Genomic DNA, 19,632 nt, shown 5'->3' with positions numbered 1-19,632 from the left:
GTAGGAAGGGGTGAGGCAGGGGGTTTCTCATGGGTGTCTTGTCCCCCTCTGACTATGCTGATGAATAGCGGATGTGCAGTTTCTGGACACAGCAAGCAGTAAGCTGCAATAGAAGCCGAATCTTGTTTGCCACTGGAATTTTTTTGCTCAAAACTTGGGCCACTTGTGGTCTACATTACTATGGATGGAGGTAGGGGCAGAGAGCACACAATTATATTTCTGGAAGGGAGGTGCCTTGTTTCTTTTGTTTTTGCAAGCTCTTACTAGCCCTCCCCACAAAAAAAAATATTTAAAGAAAGAATATGATATAGAGATATTACCTTTACCCCTGGATCCTTAGGTGTATGATATATTTAAAAGGGCCCTACATACGTTTACAGATCTATGTACCAATTACATAAGCACACATAGCCTGGTCAGTTTCTTGTTATAGACGTTAAGTGAAAATACTGTTTACTCTGTTTTCCTTTGACCTCTATACCTCTGGAAGCCCAGGTTCCTTTCACAAGGGGAAATAAGAGGTTCCAAGACTGAGAGTCAGGCTGTTCGTCATTCCCCCCTTCTCTGACTGATGCCTTCATACCTTGGAGATTAGCCCTCTAGCCATGAACTTTTAAACTTTGTCTTCCCACTAGGTGTGCTCTGTGGAGGTAGGAAATGGGACTTCTATTTCTCGTCATCACCCCGCCAGCACACCAACCCAGCTCACGCCCATGTTGGTTTGGCTGCTGGGGGACGCTGGGTAGACGGTGTGGGGCCATGTTCTAGCCTGAAGGAGCATAAAGAAAACCTGTGTCTAGCTCAGCCCCTCTATAAATCTGGCTTCCAGCCACTACACCAAGGTGGCAGGAACGGCCCACATGCTGCCAGCTCTAAGTTTGGAAACTGTCTTCTGTTGTTGTTGGAGAACCGTGACCTCCCACACCTCCCCTGTCCACTGTGGCCCCCAGGCCAGCGAATGCCTTGGAAGCACCCTTAATGCCAAACAAGAAAGTACAAAATAGCACACATTTGCATTGCAGAGAGAGAAACCGAAGCAAATAAAGACATGTTAATTCATAGACCTAATAGGCAGATTTGAGGTTGGCTGGTGTTTTTACTGTGGAAGAACTTTGTGGATCTCTTTGGGAGAGCAGAAAGTTACTTAATTTTAGTCCAGTTGGGTGCAGTTTTGTTTTTATGAAGAAAACACTGGTGTGGTCTCTGTGCTGGGCCTTTTCTGCTTGTCTTTCTGGACCATAACCATGTGATCTCATTTGGTCCTGGTTGGCTGCTGTTGGATTACATGTGGGTGATGAGATAGGATAGGTACCTGCGATGAGGTGGGTACTCCAGACTTAAAAACACCTTGTACGTTTGTTCTGACCAGTTTATGTGTGTCCACCCACATCTCCATGAAGTTCTGCATGATATCTTGAGGGGCTTGCCTTTCTTCCCATCCCAGAGAGAACCCCTAGGCCTTTGCTTACAGTGTATGTTAGAAGCTGAAGATGCTTAGATAGACAAAGAACAGAAGTCACAGTGGTGGTGGTGGTGGTACTATAACAGCAGTGACAGCAGACACACTGTTCTCAGTGTTTGTACTTAACCCTCACAGCATGAGGGTTAGGAGGAAGTGTTACAGATTAAGAAATGAAGGCCCGGAAGGGTTTAATGACTTCCCTAAGGCCATGCAGCACCAGTGCTGGGATTTGAACTCAGGGGAGTCAGGCTCCAGAGCCCTGGCTGTTCAGTGCTTTGCCATATTGCTGCTCCACTAGAATTAAGTATATCACTTGTAAGCCACCTAATGGGCATTGGGCCAAGACAATCAGAAATATTTAGGCGAAAAGAGGTGGGGAGGGCAGTCCACAGGGGTTTGCCTGAGGCCACACAGTAATGGTGGAATTGAAATGTGGCTTCCTGACTGCAAAAACTTACTCCCTTTTCAAAGAACTATTCTCAGATGAAAATGTTCCAAGCTCAGGCCATTTCAGGGTAAGGAAGGAACTGGCTCACTGTGTGTGCAGAAGCTTCCAGAAGTACCTACCTTTATGGGACAGGTCTGCTTATGACGTGTTATGTCTAAATGAAGTCAAGCCATTTTTGAGCCAGGAAAGGGTAGACGTTACTATTTAAAGGAGCCCCTTTTGCTATTTCTCCTCCCCTAAGGCAAAGACTCACTTGCTAGTTTACCTTCTGTGTTAATGAAGCAGGAGAAGGTGGAGCCAAATCAATTCAGGAAGAATCAATAGTAAAGTCCTGGCAGATATGCTTTCTGCCCAACAGTTAAGCTGTTACAACCTGACTGTGGGAGTTACTGTAGAGGAAATAGTCCCTGGGCCTCTGGGAGGCTGGCTCCCTGCCGAGGATGCTGCAACAAAGTTAGACACAGAGGTGGAAGCAGAATCTTGAAGGAGGTTGGCCTGGGATCTTGCCAACCTCTTATTTTACAGCAGACTTGGAAACAGACACTCGCCTCCTCCCACTGCCTCAGCTAAATTGCTAACTTTGCCAATGGGCTCTGTGTTTTACCCTCCCTGGCAAGAAGGTCTAGAGGGTCTGTTGGTTCATCTGGGTCCTGACATCACGTCTGACTGGGAGAGAAGGATCCAAATTCGTTTGGGGAGGAACAGGACAGAATCCAGTTGAGATGGGGGAGACTGGTCCCTAATAAAGGTGTTTTGTTTTATTTTGTTTTAATTTAAGAGATTAGAGTCCAATGAATTGAGAAACACTGTGGGACATCCAAAATGGAGGATAATGGAACTACCAGAATGGGCAGGGCTGTGTGTGTGTGTGTCTGTGAAAGGTATTCTGCTTAACAGACATTTATTGAGTGCTTATTTTTTGGGGGGCTAAGTACAACTGGAGACAAGAAAGAGTGACAGGATCTTAGGGCTGAAAGGGTTCAATTTGTGGCTCAACGCATGGCTGCTAATGTGTGCAAAATCCATTCCATCCTGGGCAAGGTCCTAGCATGAGAGCATCCAGACTCCCTTGATGGAGACACTCTCTGTCCCTATGGAACCTTCCCCATCTCTTGTTGCCAGTTTTGTTACTAGAGAACATTTTTGGTTGAGTCAATGAATACAACTTCTCTGCAATTTCTGCAGTGTCTTTACGATCTCTCCATTTATTCCTCCATGTGCCCATTCTATAAATACTTTAAGACAGCTTTTGGGTACTTCTTCACTTAAAATATAAAGAGCACACACAGCCTCTTATAATCTCAAAGTAAATCCCTTCCCTCTCTGTGTTCTCAGGGCATGTATTAAATGCCTCTCTTCCAGCCTTCCTCACACTGGGTCTGTCTAATTGTTTTCTTGTTTATAGCCAATTAATATTTACTGAGCAACTCCCTTCTGCCAGACATTGTACTAAGAAATTTCAGAAGATCTTTTGTTGAATCCTTATTCCAATTCTTCAATGTAGGGTAGAGTCACACCCTCTTTACAGAGGAGAAAATTGGGGTTCAGTAAAGGAGGTGGCTTCCCTTCCCTGTCTTCATGTCTGTGTAATGTGGATGCTAATACTGTCCCTGTAAGGCAGTCATGAAGAGTAAATAAATGACTACTGCACATAGTCGGTGTGTGACAAATGGGAGTGACTTCTAATGGCAGCAATCCTTCCATGGTCAGCCCATTCCGCTTTTGGTGATGATGATGATGATGATATTAATCATGTTTATGTAGCATACACCAAGTCTGAGACACGGTGCTGAGTTTCATGTGCATCATTTTACCTAATCCTTTCAATTAAAGAGATTGGTATCATTATCATCCTAGCTTTACAGAAGAGGAAATTGGAGGCCAGAAACAAAGTTACTTATCCACAGTCCTATAGCCATAAAAGCAGAGCTGGGGTTAGAACAGTTCAGTCAGCTCCTGGGCACCCCCTTTTCCCATATGCTCCATCCCTCACCACATCCTAACTGTGCCATGCCACCTAAGTGCTGGGTACCCAGGGCCCGCTCAGAATGCTGACTGGGCATGGAAGGAAGCTGGGTGCATATGCATTGCAACCCTGCAGGCATGTCAGGACATGCAGAGGAAGAGCCCCAAAGGAGACAGCACTCAGAAAGATGCGTTGGTAGGAGAGAATAGGTCTGGGAGACCATGCAATGCTTAGATGGACAGTGGAGGAAAGGCAAGAGACTTTAACAAGAGAAGTAGATTTTCGATTATGGTGAAACCACAGAGTCAAGAAACTCCTCCAGGAGTGAGTGCAGCCTAGGAATTTCCAGGGTCGGCAATTGTGAACATTTGGGATAATTAACTTGAATGATGACTGCCTGCCTTCTTTCCTCCATTCCTCTCCCACCCCCCAGTGTCTCTCATCTGAATTCTTGCTTTTATAAACACAGTCATCTATTCAACTTGGCCCAGAGGTAAGAAAGCAATTCCAGGCACCCTGGGGGTTGGATGGCCCAACCTGAGACATGGTCCCTGATGTGGTTCAAGCCTCCCTAACCTCATTCCTGTCTGCGTCTTGCCTTTTTCTGCAGTGATCCGGGCCAAGGTGGTAGGGAAGAAGTTGGTGAAGGAGGGGCCCTTTGGCACACTGGTCTACACCATCAAACAGATGAAGGTGAGTGACGGAAGCCCGTACCAGGAGAGTTCCTGGGTTGTTGTGTGGTTTTTTTTGCCAGAAGAGTCCTGGCCAGGGGAGGCAGGGTGGGTGTATGTAGCCCCTCCCCACTGCTGGAGAGGGTGTTGCTAAGGCAGAAGAAAGCAATGGGTAGGAGGTGAGGGCGGGGATGGGGGGTGGCTGCTTCACCCTAGGGCCAGCACAGGTGGAGTCCCTCAGAGGCCATTGTTAAGAGGCTCCACTCTGGAACCACACGGCAGAAAGCCTTGTTCCCTGGCAACTGTGAGTCCTTGGCCAAGTCACTGCCCCTCTCTGGGCATTGGTCTTTCCATCTGTAAAATGAGGGGATGTGACTAGCTTGTCTTATGGGTTCTTCTGAGCTCTGACTTTTGAGTTTCAAAAGTTCCTACCAGTCTTATGCAGTTGCTGAGGTTACAACTTATGTTTAAGTCCTCGAATCTTTACACTGAACTTCTGCTGATCACAGGAACCTTATCCTGGTGTAGGAACTGCCCCTGCTTTCCCTATTTTCCCAGATCGTGCCTCCCAGCTGGTTAGCACTGTTTATTAAGCATCCTCCTCTAACTGAACATATTCCTGAGCATATTTGCACCATGAAGCACACTAAGGAGGTCCATCTTAACAAAAAGAACATCAGATTTGAAACTTACAGAACTTGCTTCCTTGTCTCAGCTCCACTTCTGACTAGCCTGCTTCCCTTAGAACCACCCTTTCCTGGGCTTCAGTTTTGCCATCTGTTAACAGTGTGGGGTTGGGCTAGGTTCCCCTAAGAGCTCTTCCAACTCAGGCATTTCAGGATTCTAAGTGCCCTGGGACACTGGTGGTATTACATCTAAGGAGGAGCCGCTTTGGGTGCCAGAAGGGGGTACTTATGTCTGCCTTCGCAGAGAGGGCTGGTGGCACTTACTCACCCTGAAGAGCACAGCTGGTCCACCACCGCACCTTTGTAAGCACCTCCCTATGTGCAGCACTCTGTGTCAGGAGCCTTGGAAGCCACGAGAAAGATGGGGTTCCCATGTTTAGGAAGTATAGTCAGGCTGGGAGAGAAGACCCATGTGCGTGACTAAGCAGAAGTTCAAGGTGGGGTGTGCTCAGGTCCAAGGGGACTGCCAGCCCTTTTACTCACTGCCCGTATTTGTGTCCTCAAAAACTAGAGCAGGACCAGACTCGCATCAGGGACTTGGTGGATGTTTATCCATCTAATGGAGAAATGAGGGTGGGACTCTACTGGCCTGAAAACTCCCCAGAGGAGACAAGCCTTTGAGCCCCAGGGTAGAACTGAATGAGAGTAGTGATAGCCTGTGGGTGGTACCCAACCATTCTGGAGGCAGACCTCCAGGCCTCGTTATTCCTGCGTCCTGAGGCCTCAGGTTTGATGTACTAAGTTTGTGGAACCTGTTGCTTTCGATTCAACTTTGGAAACATCCACAGCCTTCTGGTTATGTAATGTCCAGAGTCAGCCCTGGCTAGGTGCCCTTGGCTGCCCAAGCCTGGTCATGGGACCAGCTTATGTCTTCAGATGGCCATGGGGAGAGAAGAGTGTGGAGGGGGGGAAACCAACGAGATCAACAACAACCAAAGAAACCCCCACTGTACAGCCCCCGGCAGCCAGTGAGCAAACGCCGAAGCATGTTAGGCAAAGCAGAGGTTCAGGAAACACCCCCCTCCTGCTCTGGAACAATCCATCACATTGTGGACGCTCTGTGGCCAGCAGATCTGAGGGAAAAGCTGGGAGGCAGTGGTTCCTAAGCTTGCCCAGCTTCCCCACTTCCTTCAGGGCCCGGATGCCAGGGTGATGAGAGGCCCTTCCTGTGGGCAAAATGTCCCACTTCCCCCTGGCTGGTGCCAGGCCGGCCTCTGCGGGGTGTTCAGAGGCCAAGTTACATTTGTTCACCCATCAGCTTCAGAGCACACACTCACTCCCGGGCTGGTGGCATCACACTGTCCGTTCACTATCCTTCACCCAGGTTCACGGAACCAGGGTGCTAGACATGGGAAAGTAAAATTCCTTGTTTTACTTCTGACACAGGCTCAGAGGGGAAATGACTTGCCCAGTCATGCATTTAATTAAAGACAGATCTGGTTCCCAAGCTAAGGTGTTGGGATTCCTTCCCAATCCTGTGTGTTCTTTACATGACTCCTCAAATCTCCCTGCCATGTCGCTTTGATCATTGATCACTGTCTAATGCCTTTTCATTAACTCTGCCCCTCCTACAAGCCCAATATTAGATTACTCCTGGAAGGGTCACTGCCCTTCTATCCTGAGAGGCCACTGAATTCTGCTTGTCTCCAGGTAGCAGTTGGCTAATCAGGTGTGGGATGTAGGAACTGGAGTAGTTCATCCAATTGTCCCTCCCCGCTCCCCTTGTCTTCTCACCTCTCTCTGTGCTGAACACTATGCTTCAGGCCTGGGATAGAAAGATAATGTTTGTTATAACGAAAATAAGACTCTATTCAAATAACATGTTTTGAGCATTTACTATGTACCCGGCATTCTGCTAAGCCTTTGCATGGATCAGTCCTCACAACAGCCCTGTGAAGCAGACACACATTATTCTCTATTTTACAGGTGAGATAACTGAGACTTAGAAAGGTCATGTAATAGCCAAGTTCATACCACTAGAAAGTGGCAGACTGGAGGGAAGCTATAGAGCCTTTGCCAACAAGGAGATTATAGAACAGCCGAGCTGCATTCATCACTCCTGCCCACCCCCACCCCAGTTGTATGTAGTTCCCCCAGGGAACAAAAAGACGTTAGCTTGGCTTTGTCGTTTATCTTCCAGCAGTGTAGCTCTTGACTTGCAACATCCTGCAAAGGGTGTACTGAAAACTCTTTGTAGGAGGGAAGGAGGAGAGGCCAGGGAGGCGAGCCTGCATGAGTTTTGGCACTGGTCCCTGGGTGGCTTTGTTCTAGTGGATTAGAGAGTCTACCCCAGAGAGTCAGACGGGGTGAGCCAGGGCTCCCTTAGAGCAGGACTGAAGGAACTCTGAGAACGTGAGAATTTGAGCCATCCTGTCTAACCTCTCTCTTCTGTCTCAGAGTTCCCACCCCCTCCCCTGGAACTTCTTACACAGATGAAAGGCAGGCAGACCCTCTCTCATATGCTAATTCCAGAACCTCTGGTCCCACTTTGCAGGCCCCTCTTGAGTGTGCAGAGACCCACAGGTGTGTGTGTGGGGGAGCATTTGAATGTTAAGGGGGCTTACTGCAAGCCTAAGGTTGGAGATTAGCTGGAGCAGAGGCACTGGGCTGCAGTGCAAAGGTGGAAGTTTCCAGAATTGGTCGCTCTAATCTATAGGGACCTTATCTCCCATCAGGACCATGAGAAAGCGGTCTGCTTTGCCAGGAGCTGCAGTCTGTACAGTGGAGACATGCTCCCAGGCTGGCGCAGCGGGGGACAACACGTGGGGAACATTATGTCCCAGCTGGTCCCGGGAGGGTCCCATGGGGAGGCCCACTGGTCATGTGCTTTGCATGTCCTGACTCTGGGCAGGACAGATTTGCTGGGCAATTGGAATGCTTGGCCCCTGGGGACTTCCTTCCTTCAGTGGTCTGTCTAATCAAATGAGCACTATAGCATGGTCTCGCCTTTGAAGCTCCAGCTGGAAGCCTCTCTGACCCTCCAGCCCACAGGGAACTGTTCTCTTCTCAATGCCTGTAACTCTTTATGGTCTGGGTCTCTCGTCCAGCCCTCAGCAGAGACTGCCTGCATTGTCATGTGCTCTGCCCCCCACCCCTTGCTGTAAGAGAAAGGCTGTACACTTGGTATCTCAGTCAAGCATCTAATGTCTCTGAAACTCAGGTTCTTGGTCTGCAAAGGAGAATAAGTTGTGGGTTGAAAGGAGTTCATGATGTAAGACAGCACCCAGCACAGTTCTCATCTCTGGCAGCCAAGCCAGAATTATTTGACATAGTGATGACATTTCATGCTGTCAATGTAGGGTGAAGAGCAGGCATTCCATAAGAAATACTCAAAGCCCCCCAGATCCAGAAACTTCTTTCTTACATTATTTGTCTCTTTACCCCAAGGGAAGCTAACTTCTTATAACTTTTGTGTACATACTACCAAGAGGGGAGGCCCAGAGGCTCATAGAGTCCAATGTGGTGTGTGTCTACACACAACAGAACATTATTCAGCCTTAAAAAAGGACATCTTTTCATTTTGACAACATGGATGAACCTGGAGGACATTACGCTAAGTGAAATAAGCCAGACACAGAAAGACAAATAGAGCATAATCTCACTTTTATGTGGAATCTAAAAAAGCTGAACTCACAGTTGAACCTCTCACAGAAGCAGAGTAGAATGCTGGTCACTAGGGGCTGGGGGTTGGTGGAGATGAGGAAAAATGTGGGTTAAAGGGTACAGACTTTCCGTTCTGTAGGATGAATAAATTCTGGAGATCTGATGTACAGCATGGTGACTGTAGTTAATAACACCAGATTGAGGGGCACCTGGGTGGCTCAGTCGGTTAAGTGACTGACTCTTAGTTTCAGCTCAGGTCATGATCTCATGCTTTCGTGGGTTCAAGCCCCACGTCGGGCTCTGTGTTGGCAGTGTGGAGACTGCTTGGGATTTTCTCTCTCCCCCTTTCTCTCTCACCATCGCTGCCTCTGTCTCTCCCAAAGTAAATAAATGTTAAAAATAATAATAGCAATACCAGATTGAATACTAGAAATTTGCTAAGAAAACAGATCTTAAGTGTTCTCACACACACACAAAAGGTAACTATGGGAGGTGAGGGATGTGTTAATTATCCTGATTGTGGTAACTATTTCACAATGTATACATATATCAAAACACCCTGTTGTATAACCTAAATATATGCATTTTTATTTGTTGATCATACCTCACTAAAGCTGGAGAGAGAGAGAGAGAAAGAGAGAGAGAGAGAGAGAGAGAGAGAGAGAGAGAGAGGGAGAGAGAGAGAAAACAACCTGCCTAGTCTGAAGTTCAATCCAGCTTTAAATCTCTGCTTTAAAAGATAAGGTTGGGCAAAGAGCCATGGAAAGAAGAGGAACAAACCTTTCCCTCTGCTGATAGAAATTTCAGTAGAACTAGTTTTAAGCTAACTTTTAGTGAATAATGTGCTCCAAGCACTATTCTAAGTCATTTAATTCTCAAAAACATTTTATGGAGTAATACGTTACCCCATTTTACAGGTGAAGAAACTGAGACCCAAAGAGGTAAAGTAGCTTTCCAAGTGGCTAATAAGTGGCAGAGACAAGAATCAGACTGGCTGTCTGTCTCCAGAACCAGAGTTTACCATTAATCCTCCAGTGCTTTGACTGGATTTGATTACCTTTAACATCTTTTCCAATTCTGAGATTCTCTGATTCTCTGATTGCAGGACACTACAAATGTATTACAGTCTTCCTAAATTTGTCAAACCAATTCTCAGTCTCTATGCATATAGACCTAATGATACTTTTGGGATCAATATTTAGGTCAAGATGGGATCATTATAAAGAAAAGATAATGAAATGAGTACCATCTGCCTTTACCATATTGTCACACTCAAAAGTGACGCTAAGTGGCAGTGCTGTGTCTGTCATACCCAATCACTTACGATGTATTAAAGTTCTGATACTGCATGCAAGTGCTACAAGCCCTGTTAAAATCAAGATTCCTTCAAATTCCAAAGTAGTGAGAACTGAGCAGCTGAAGTCACTGGACCCTAGACAGGGACTGATCCTCACTCATAAAGCAAAAAGGAGATGAAGGGGAAATACCAACAAGGATGTACTGAGGCTCTGATGGCCTTGGGTCTGCAATATTTCAGAGCGAGGACTAAGTTGAAACATTTGCCAGGAACTCAAGGAACATCCACACCAGAGGAGAAGCTGATGGGCACAGAGGGAGTCCAGGGAATGTTCTTGGAAGGCCACACTGGATGGCATGCACACAGCAGTGCTCTTAAGCATGGTTCCTGTTAAAGCCAGAGAGGCACCATCCATCACTGAGGAAGTGGGGGGTAAGATCTGACCCGCCCCTGCTCCCCCGCGGCATAATTGAAAACTGAGTGTGGACAGCACTTCTCACAGTGCTTGGCTGCGTTTCCTAGTTCAGCTGGTGAGCCTCTCGGGAGAAGAGGGCTAAAAGAGAGGCCAGGTAAATTAAAACCATCTGCACTGATGGTTGCACACAATTAGGGCAGCGTTCCCCTTAAAAAGGCAGAGGCTCCCAAACTCTGTGGGTCCAACAGACACTCTATGACGGTGGAGGTCCTCGTGGACCACCTACCCCCACCATCCAGTCCCCACTTAATAGAAAGTAAGGAGAAAACCTGGCCCATTAGTACAAATGGGAGGCACTTAGAAGAGACACCAATGAGGCGATGTCTAGCTTTTTATTAATTACCATAAGTAAATTAATAACGCATGCCAGGAGCTAAAGGAGAGACGTTGTCCTGTTGTAAACCCCTGGAGACCACCAGCCATCCAGGGCCTGTGTGCTCTGAGAGCTGGGAGGATAATGGGATTGGGCAACACCTCGCTGCCCCCTTCTACCTTCACCCACTCACACAGTTAACAGAGATTCCTTGACAGATCTGAACCCATGTAAGACTCGTGGCCATGACCTGGAATCACCAAGTGGGTCCAGCCTCGTTATGGTCATACCAGTGGCTCTGAGCACATGCACAAAAAGGAGGTGCAACAGCCATAAATAGCATTTGCCTGTATCAGAGGCCCTTGGGCATGACTCTGTGAGGCCACAGGAAGAGAGACCATAGGATAATGGTTAAGGGCATGGGCTCTGGAGCAGATGTGCCCATCTGGAGTCCTGCTTCTGCCATTTGCCAACCATAAGGCCTTAGATTAGCCACTTAACCTGCCTGGGGCCCAGGATCCTCACCTATAAAATGGGCATAAATAGTTCCTGTCTCATGGGGATGTTATGGGGGTTAATATTAGAGTGGGATTTCTCAACTTTGGTACCACTGATATTTGGGGACAGATAACTCTGCTGCAGGGGCTATCCCATGCATTACAGGATATTTAAGAGCATTCCGGGCCTCTCCCCACAGACGCCGGTAGCAGCCACACCCCCTCCCGTTTGTGACAATCAAAAATGTCTCCAGACACTGTCAGATGTCTCATGAGGTGGGGATAAAACTGCCTCCAGTTGAGAACCGCCGTCTTAGAGGATGTTGTAGATAAAAATGGCCAAATATCACCATTTTCATACAGTTCAACTTAACAATTATAAAGTGTTTAGTTTAAAAATCTAGAAATTTTGTATACATGTTTATAGGCTTTGCCTGGGGTAAAGGAAACCAGTGCTTTCAACAGATGCTCAGAAAGATAAAAGCATGGAGAACCCTGGGCCTGAGTTCAACTTCCACCAACCAAACACAATTTCTGAGTCCTTGTCTGTAAAATGGGTACAAGAATGCCTACCTCTTTGGGTTCTTAGGAGGAGACAGTGAGGGGAATGTAAATGGAATGCTTTTATACACTGAAAAATGTCATGGAGATGTCATCAGAATGCTGGCCATCTGCCTTTTCGGCACGTGGGGGTCAAGGTTGGTGAGGTGGGCAAGGACCCCTTTCACAGCAAATTGTATGGATTTCTAGAAAGGTTTGGGATCTGAGAAGAGCATATGTCTGGTGCCGGGCTGTGGGTGTGTTAAAATGGAAGGTGTGACTGGCTGTATGGGAAGGTTTCTCCAGGATGGCACCACCGTGGCTCAGACAAGAGGAGGAGAAATGGCTGGGGAGGTCAGTGGCCACATGATGGTGGATTAAGGGAGTCAGATTCCCATAGAACAAATGACAGCAGGCTCTCTGAGCCCTGGTCCTGCTCTCATGACGTTCCTTCTGCCCACAGATGTACCGAGGCTTCACCAAGATGCCCCACGTGCAGTACATCCACACAGAAGCTTCTGAAAGTCTCTGTGGCCTCAAGCTAGAAGTCAACAAGTACCAGTACCTGCTGACAGGTAACAGCCAACTCTAGCATTTAGGTCAGGGTTTGGCCAAGGTCCAGCAGTCCTTCACTTCAGAAGGCTAGAGAAGGAGTGATTGACCCAGAGGTGTCCTTAGGACTTTGGCTTTTCACCCAATGAATTATAAGGACTGTCTGGTGTTGAGTGCACTTGGCTTGGCCTATGATAGGAGCTCAAGGCTCTACACTGAGCTGGGTTTTAGTGTGGATGCCACCACTGGCCCTGTGACGGAAACGGAGTTTTGTCTAGTTTGACACATTCTCAGCTTTACTATATAAATCAAAAGGGATTGCTAGGACCTGTTCCTCTATACCCCCACAGTCAACCTATTTATTAGGTCTGTTTGTGAAAGTTACCCACCTACAGGCAGTCAGTGTAGGAAAGGAAAAAACAAGAACAAAACCAAGAAACCACTGATGGGGACAGGAAGGGTTGATCTCTGTCCCAACTCTAGGGCTTCATGGGTTTAAGAAGCAAGTCATTTAACCTCTCTGAGCTTTGTTTTCCCCACCTGGGAAATGGGGACACAGTTTTCCCTAAAACGTATCAGGAAGGATGAAGTAAAATCACAGGATTGGAAAGTATTTAGCCCAGTACCTGGTCTAAGGTGGGTTCTCCGTAGGTGAGAATTCTTTCTCACCAACCCTGTGGCTGGGCTCTGGACACAACAACTCTCCTCTTGTCCTCTTTCCTCCTCTAGGCCGTGTCTACGATGGTAAGATGTACACAGGACTGTGCAACTTCGTGGAGAGGTGGGACCAGCTCACCCTCTCCCAGCGCAAGGGGCTCAACTACCGGTATCACCTGGGTTGTAACTGCAAGGTAATCCCTGGAGAGGGCAGGCAGGGGAAGTGCTGGCTCACGGCCCCCAGAAGCATCAGTTCCTGCTGTACTGGGCACTGGGCCCTTCTGCATGTCGGGCCAGAGCGGAAGGTCAGGTGTGAACAGGGGTGGTGAGGAATGTTGCCCCCTGGCTGAGTGGTGAAGAAGGTGGGGGAAGAACGCCTTTCTGCTATAATCTGCCCACCCGAGGCTGCCCACTTGGCAGCAGCTGGGGCATGAGGACTCTTCAGTGTCCCTGGCCTCTCCTGTGGCTCAAGGTTGTGGCAGGTACCAGATCCTTATAGTGGCAGGTCCTGCAAGCAGTCCCAAGTGAGTTCACCAGGGCAGCTGCCTCACTGATGGGCAAGCTGGCACAGGACTACTGATACCAAATGCTGCGGAAGGTCTAACCAGGGCCAATTCCTTGACTCAAGCGCAGAGGTCATGGCACACAGCCTGCCTGCTGTGGGAGGGAGCTGGGCAGTTCTCTCACTGAATTCTCACAACTTTGTGTAGTGTTTATTACTACTATGCTCATTTTGCAGATAAGCAAATAGAGGCTCAGGGAGCTTAAGTAACAAGCCCTAGGTCACACAGCTCCCCGATTTCACACAGCTCATGTGATTTCTAGTCGATGGCAGCTAGATGCCCAAAGTTTATGCTTTAATCTTTCTAATTCCTCAATTTCCACAACAGCTGAGATCTCTCATCCTTGCTTGTTACCACTTGAGAAAGAAGAGTTTTCTCAACGTTTATTTATTTTTGGGACAGAGAGAGACAGAGCATGAACGGGCGAGGGGCAGCGAGAGAGGGAGACACAGAATCGGAAACAGGCTCCAGGCTCTGAGCCATCAGCCCAGAGCCCGACGCAGGGCTCGAACTCACGGACCGCGAGATCGTGACCTGGCTGAAGTCGGACGCTTAACCGACTGCGCCACCCAGGCGCCCCAAGAAGAGTTTTCTCAAATGTGTAGTTCCACCACTTTCTGGCTGCATAAATCAGAGCAAGTTCCTTAACCTCTCTGAGCCTCTGGTTCCTTATCTGTAAAGGGAGATAGATCTGTTATAAGAACTAAAGAGAATAGCATAGAAGCACTTAGCAGGATATCTGCTACACAGTGGCACTCGGTAGGTGTTAGTGGGTGTTACTTACATTATTTTCACCAAGGGACTGATATGGCTGGGCTCCACCTTCAGTGCTCTGAATCCAGACTGGAGCAAGCATCAGGACTGGGGCCACCATGGCAGAGCCCACCAACCTTTGGCTGTTATCTAATTGCAGATCAAATCCTGCTACTACCTGCCTTGCTTTGTGACCTCCAAGAACGAGTGCCTCTGGACCGATATGCTCTCCAATTTCGGCTACCCTGGCTACCAGTCCAAACACTATGCCTGCATCCGGCAGAAGGGTGGTTACTGCAGCTGGTACCGAGGATGGGCGCCCCCGGACAAAAGCATCATCAATGCCACAGACCCCTGAGCACCAGACCCTTCCCCACCCTTCCCTCCCTTCCCGCTGAGCTTCCCTCGGACACTAACTCTTCCCAGATGATGACAATGACATTAGTGCCTGTTTTCTTGCAAATTTAGCACTTCGAACACTTAAGGAAAAGTCTATGCTGTCATATGGAGTTTATTTGGAACCATCCTCCTGGCCCCACCCTGCCCCTTCTTTTTGGTTTTGACATCACCCATTTCCACGCGGGAATTTTTGGTGCCATGCCAGAAAGAATGAGGAATGCACACTCCTCTTCTTCGTGATGATATAATCTATTTTTTTAGGAAAACAGAAACCGAAAAACTACCCCATTTGGGCATTGTAACACCTACCCCTCTCTCTTCTCCCCCACCTCACCATCTCCCAGACCCGCTTCCCTCGACCCTTGTCCTCCATCCCAGTACATAAAAGACACAGACAAGGAAGTTGCTGAAAGGTCAACTGTTTCAGGATGAGTCCAGGGCAGCAAGCAGATAGACTCAAGGTACGCAGAAGACCATATACACTGAGGAGATGCTACTGCATTGTCCAACCAGACTATGTCTGTCTGTGTCTGCACGTAAGAGTGAGGGAGGGAAGGAAGAAACTGCAGGAGAGGGTCTGAGAGGGTGCAGCACACTCAATTCCCCCCAGCCCAGTGATGCTGGGGTTGACCAGATGTTTCTGAGTCCGGCAAGCAGCCAGGACAGAATAACAGAACTTTCTTAGTTGATGAAGACTTAAACATCCGCCTGAGGTCAGGAGGCAATTTGCCTGCCTTGTACAAAAGCTCAGGTGAAAGACTGAGATGAATGTCTTTCCTCTCTCTATCTCCCACAAGACTTCCTCCTGGAAAACTCTGGTAGATTTGGCCGGGAGCTTGCCTTTATGTAAATCGGAGGAATACACACATCATACACTATCCACAGATATAGTCAAGTAGAGCTGGGTAGAGAATACTATTTCCAAAGTAGGGTTTAGCTCACCTAGGGGGATGTGTTTGTATACACATTTGCATATACCCACACGGGGACATAAGCTAATTTTTTACAGGACACAGAATTCTGTTCAATGCTGTTAAATATGCCAGTAGTATAATCTCTTCTATTTTGTTGTCGTTGCTTGTTTGAAGAAAATCATGACATTCCAAGTTGACTTTTTTTTTTCATTTTAATTAAAATTTGAAATTCTGAACACCCTCGACATCCCTTTAACTGGGGTCATCTGACCTCTGTCCCTCTCCTTTTCTCCTGCTTCATGTTTGGGGCCTTCATTTAACTGCCTTACTGGCTTGGCTCAGATAAGAAAGTTAGTATGGGTCGGGGGCCTGGGCACAGGAGGGAAAGCTGCCTTGGCTAGACAGCCACTTTCCTGGATTTTGGGACAGCCTGCTCTTCTCCCAGCTCACTGGTGGGCGAACACCATCTCCTGAGGTCCTCACCTCATGGGATTAAAATCGGTGGTCACTAGGGAAGCCTGACTCTGCAATCAGCTGTAGGGTTTTTGTTGTGTTTTTGTTTTGTTTTGTTTTGTTTTTTTTTTGAAATAAAACTATAATATAAGTTCTCTGATTAAATAAAATTATTTTCAGTTTCAGTGTTGAAAGTGAGATGCCAAGAGTAGGTGATAATGCATATTTCACAGAGTTGGGGGTGGTAGGATGGTGACATTTAACATGATCACTCTGTCTCTTCTTTCAGATTATGGCTATTTTCCTCTTAGTATTTGTATCTTCAGTTCATTCCACTTTAGGAAACAGAGCTGCCAATTGAAACAGGATTTAAAAAAAGAAGCAGACAACACATTGTGATGTCTTGCACACACACAGACACACACACACACAGACACACACACATGCAAATACCCAGGCAAGGTATTTGGCAGAACTCCTGAGTGGGAAGGCAGTGCAGGCATCCAGTTTCCATGGTATTCATTGGATTATCTTGTACCTTTCACCCTATGGTCATGCCATTTGGCAGGTGGGAAACAGGAGGCTTTGCCCTCTCAACGCAGCTGTGTAAGCAAAAGGAGCTGAGGTCACGGACCAGTGGTCTTTAAAGGGTAAGCCCAAGTCCTTGGTGTTCTGAGATTTTCTCGATTTCAACCTCCAAGTCTTACAAGATGGAACCCCTGACCCAACCACACAAGTGCCCTCTCACAATTGGACATCAGCATCCCCTCTATGAAGCATTGGCCATTCTTGGTCCTTCATGGGGTCACCTCCACTCACACAAGGAGGGACCTGGGGTGAGGCCTGAGCATGAATCATCTGAAGTTTCCCTGTAGAAATGTTGGTGGAACCACAGTCCCATCTGTCAGGCCCTGTCAAAGAGAATAGCAGGTCCTGGGCAAAGAAGGGTCCTTTGCAAAGCGATGTTGGCAGAGGGCGGTTTTTGAGCTTTCTATAAGCTATAGCTTTGTTTATTTCACCTGTTCACTTACTGTATAATTTAAAGTCATTTATGTAGCTGAGACACTTCCGTATTTCAATCATATCGTGAACGTTTTATTTTGCTAAATCTTGTGTCATGTGTAGGCTTTAATATGTGTACATTGTGTTTAAGAGAAAAAAAAAAAATGAAACCCACATGCCGCCATTTTCCTGAATCAAATTCTAAAGTGGAATGGAGGGTAAAATACTTCTACTGTGCAGGCAGCTAGACTGGCGAACTGGAGAAATGAGAAGGAACTACCACTTGACACTAATCCCTCCTCCTCCCTATCAGCATCCCAGTGCTTTCTGGAGTAGGAAGGAGGAGGGAAAACAGCAAGTACATCCATGTCCTTGCTCTGTATCAACTGGCACTGGGCAGTCTGCTGGTCATTCCCATTCTTTTTCCCCCCTTATTTTTGACCACTCAACTGGGAAGCCATGATTTCTTCTAAAAACCCAGGGCCATGGGAGCTGTGATTCCAAGAGGCCTCTTGGCCTCATCTGGCCATCTCTTCTGCCTCCCTATCCAGAAAGCATTATACCTGGGGCTCTCTCCTCTCAGACCTGTGCTCCATCTGTCTGGGTAGATAATACCAGAGACTCCCATCCTTTACCATCACCCAGCTCCATACCTACATCATGGCAGTCATGGTACAGCCCATGAATATCATTTTTCATATGATGGTTCTTGAACAGTTAAAGAAACAAATGACTTATTGGAACAGCTCTGTCTCAGAAAGACTGTGGCCCCTAGGAGACAAGTACCCTCCCCTGCCCAGCCTTTCATCTTGTGTTTGATGATCATCAATATGGATTACCCCAAGATGGCACCCAAGGGTTTGGCTCCTGGCTACCAAAAGTAAAAATATCACTACAGTAGTTTTACACAAGGAAAACACTTTAAAAATCTGATGATAGAAGCAAAACAAAGTGTGAGAATGTAGGGGAGGTGGATATCAACAGCCTCCAAAAATTAGCATTTGGGAGACATGAGGAGGGAAAGAATTTAAGACCGGTTCGTGCTCTCGGGGGAAGGGCTTCACAGATCCTCCCAAGCCCTCACCTTTCCCCTTAGCCAGTCTGCTGTCCTGAGACCCAGAAGTGATGGAGAGAAACCAACCAGAGAAAACCCTGTCTGGAAGGAATGTATTTGTTGCTAAATTTTGTAGCACTGTTTACAGTTTTCCTCCATGTTATTTATGAATTTTATATTCCGTGAATGTATATTGTCTGTAATGTTGCATAATGTTCACTTTTTATAGTGTGTCCTTTATTCTAAACAGTAAAATGGTTTTATTTCTATCACACACCTGTAGTCCCTTGCCTCCTTATATCCTGACTGCCACTGGGGGTAATATAGACAGCAGAGGGCCTTGGAAGCTGGTCCCACCTGTCCTGGCTGCAGGCAAATGAACATTCCCCTCCCTTCATTCACTTCTAGGGCTTGAGCCCACCCTGCCCCAGTCCTTTCCCAAGGTAGGAGCAGGCATTCTAGATTTCCCCCCAACTGCTAATCCAGCACTGACCTTGCTCCCTGTTTCTATGGCCAGGGTTCTCCATAGCTCTACAGAATCTGGATTCCTATCGAATTAACTATTAGTAGTTCAAGTATTCCCAGACTGGAGCCCTGACTTGGCTTTCCGTTTTCATCTAAGAATCTCACACCATGAAACTGAGAGGGGAAGGTTGCAAACATCAGTGCCTGATGCCAAACACCTGCCTGAAATTCCAAGTATGGCTTGGCCTAGTTGGAAATGCTAGGAACTCAAAAGGTCCCACTATAGCCGTGAGCCCCTCCTAGAGCTTACAGCTGGACCTGTCATCCTCAATGAGTTGGGTTGGCTGCAGACCCCTCACCCAACTTTCATCCCATTGTTGACAATGTTCCAGGTATAGCTTTTGCCCCTATTTCAAGCTAATCTACTTTGATCACCTATCATATATCAGGCACAGCACTCTACACACATGATTGCATTAAATTTCCACAACCCAATGAGGTTGTCCCACTATCATCCATAGTTTTTAGCTGAGGAAGCCAAGACTCAGGTTAACTCATTGCTCAAGACCTAGTATGCTGGCAGACTAGGATTTAAATTCATTCTGGTTTGATGATAATCCCTGAATTTTCTCTATACTGTTCATACTTTGTTGGAATATGCCAGGTTCCACTTACCTTTCTTTTTTTTTTTAATTTTATTAATTTATTTTGAAAGAGAGAGAGAGGGGGGCAGAGAGAGAAGGAGAGAGAGAATCCCAAGCAGGCTCCACACTGTCAGCGCAAGCATAACTCAGGGCTTGGACCCACAAACTGCAAGATGATGACCTGAGCCAAAGTTGAACACTTAACTGACTGAGCCACC

General features: G+C 47.2%; 2 protein-coding genes across 2 annotated transcripts in view; one reads left to right on the top strand and one right to left on the bottom strand.

Moving 5' to 3' along the window:
- TIMP3 (TIMP metallopeptidase inhibitor 3) overlaps positions 1-18,579 on the top strand; it is a 59,017-nt gene extending 40,438 nt beyond the window's left edge. Inside the window, exons 2-5 of the mRNA XM_040490979.1 lie at positions 4,487-4,569; positions 12,422-12,533; positions 13,240-13,361; positions 14,644-18,579. Coding sequence (XP_040346913.1) covers positions 4,487-4,569; positions 12,422-12,533; positions 13,240-13,361; positions 14,644-14,841 — 515 coding nt within the window. The 3' untranslated portion in view covers positions 14,842-18,579. The remainder of the gene's footprint in view (positions 1-4,486; positions 4,570-12,421; positions 12,534-13,239; positions 13,362-14,643) is intronic.
- The window catches only part of SYN3 (synapsin III), a 409,364-nt gene that overhangs the window by 288,043 nt on the left and 101,689 nt on the right, over positions 1-19,632 (bottom strand). The window lies entirely within an intron of this gene.

This window comes from Herpailurus yagouaroundi, unplaced genomic scaffold (assembly GCF_014898765.1).
Source record: "Herpailurus yagouaroundi ecotype Mexico unplaced genomic scaffold, PumYag 182, whole genome shotgun sequence".
NCBI lineage: Eukaryota > Metazoa > Chordata > Mammalia > Carnivora > Felidae > Herpailurus > Herpailurus yagouaroundi.
Note: the sequence above shows the minus strand (reverse complement) of the source record. Positions and strands in the feature narration are given on the sequence as shown.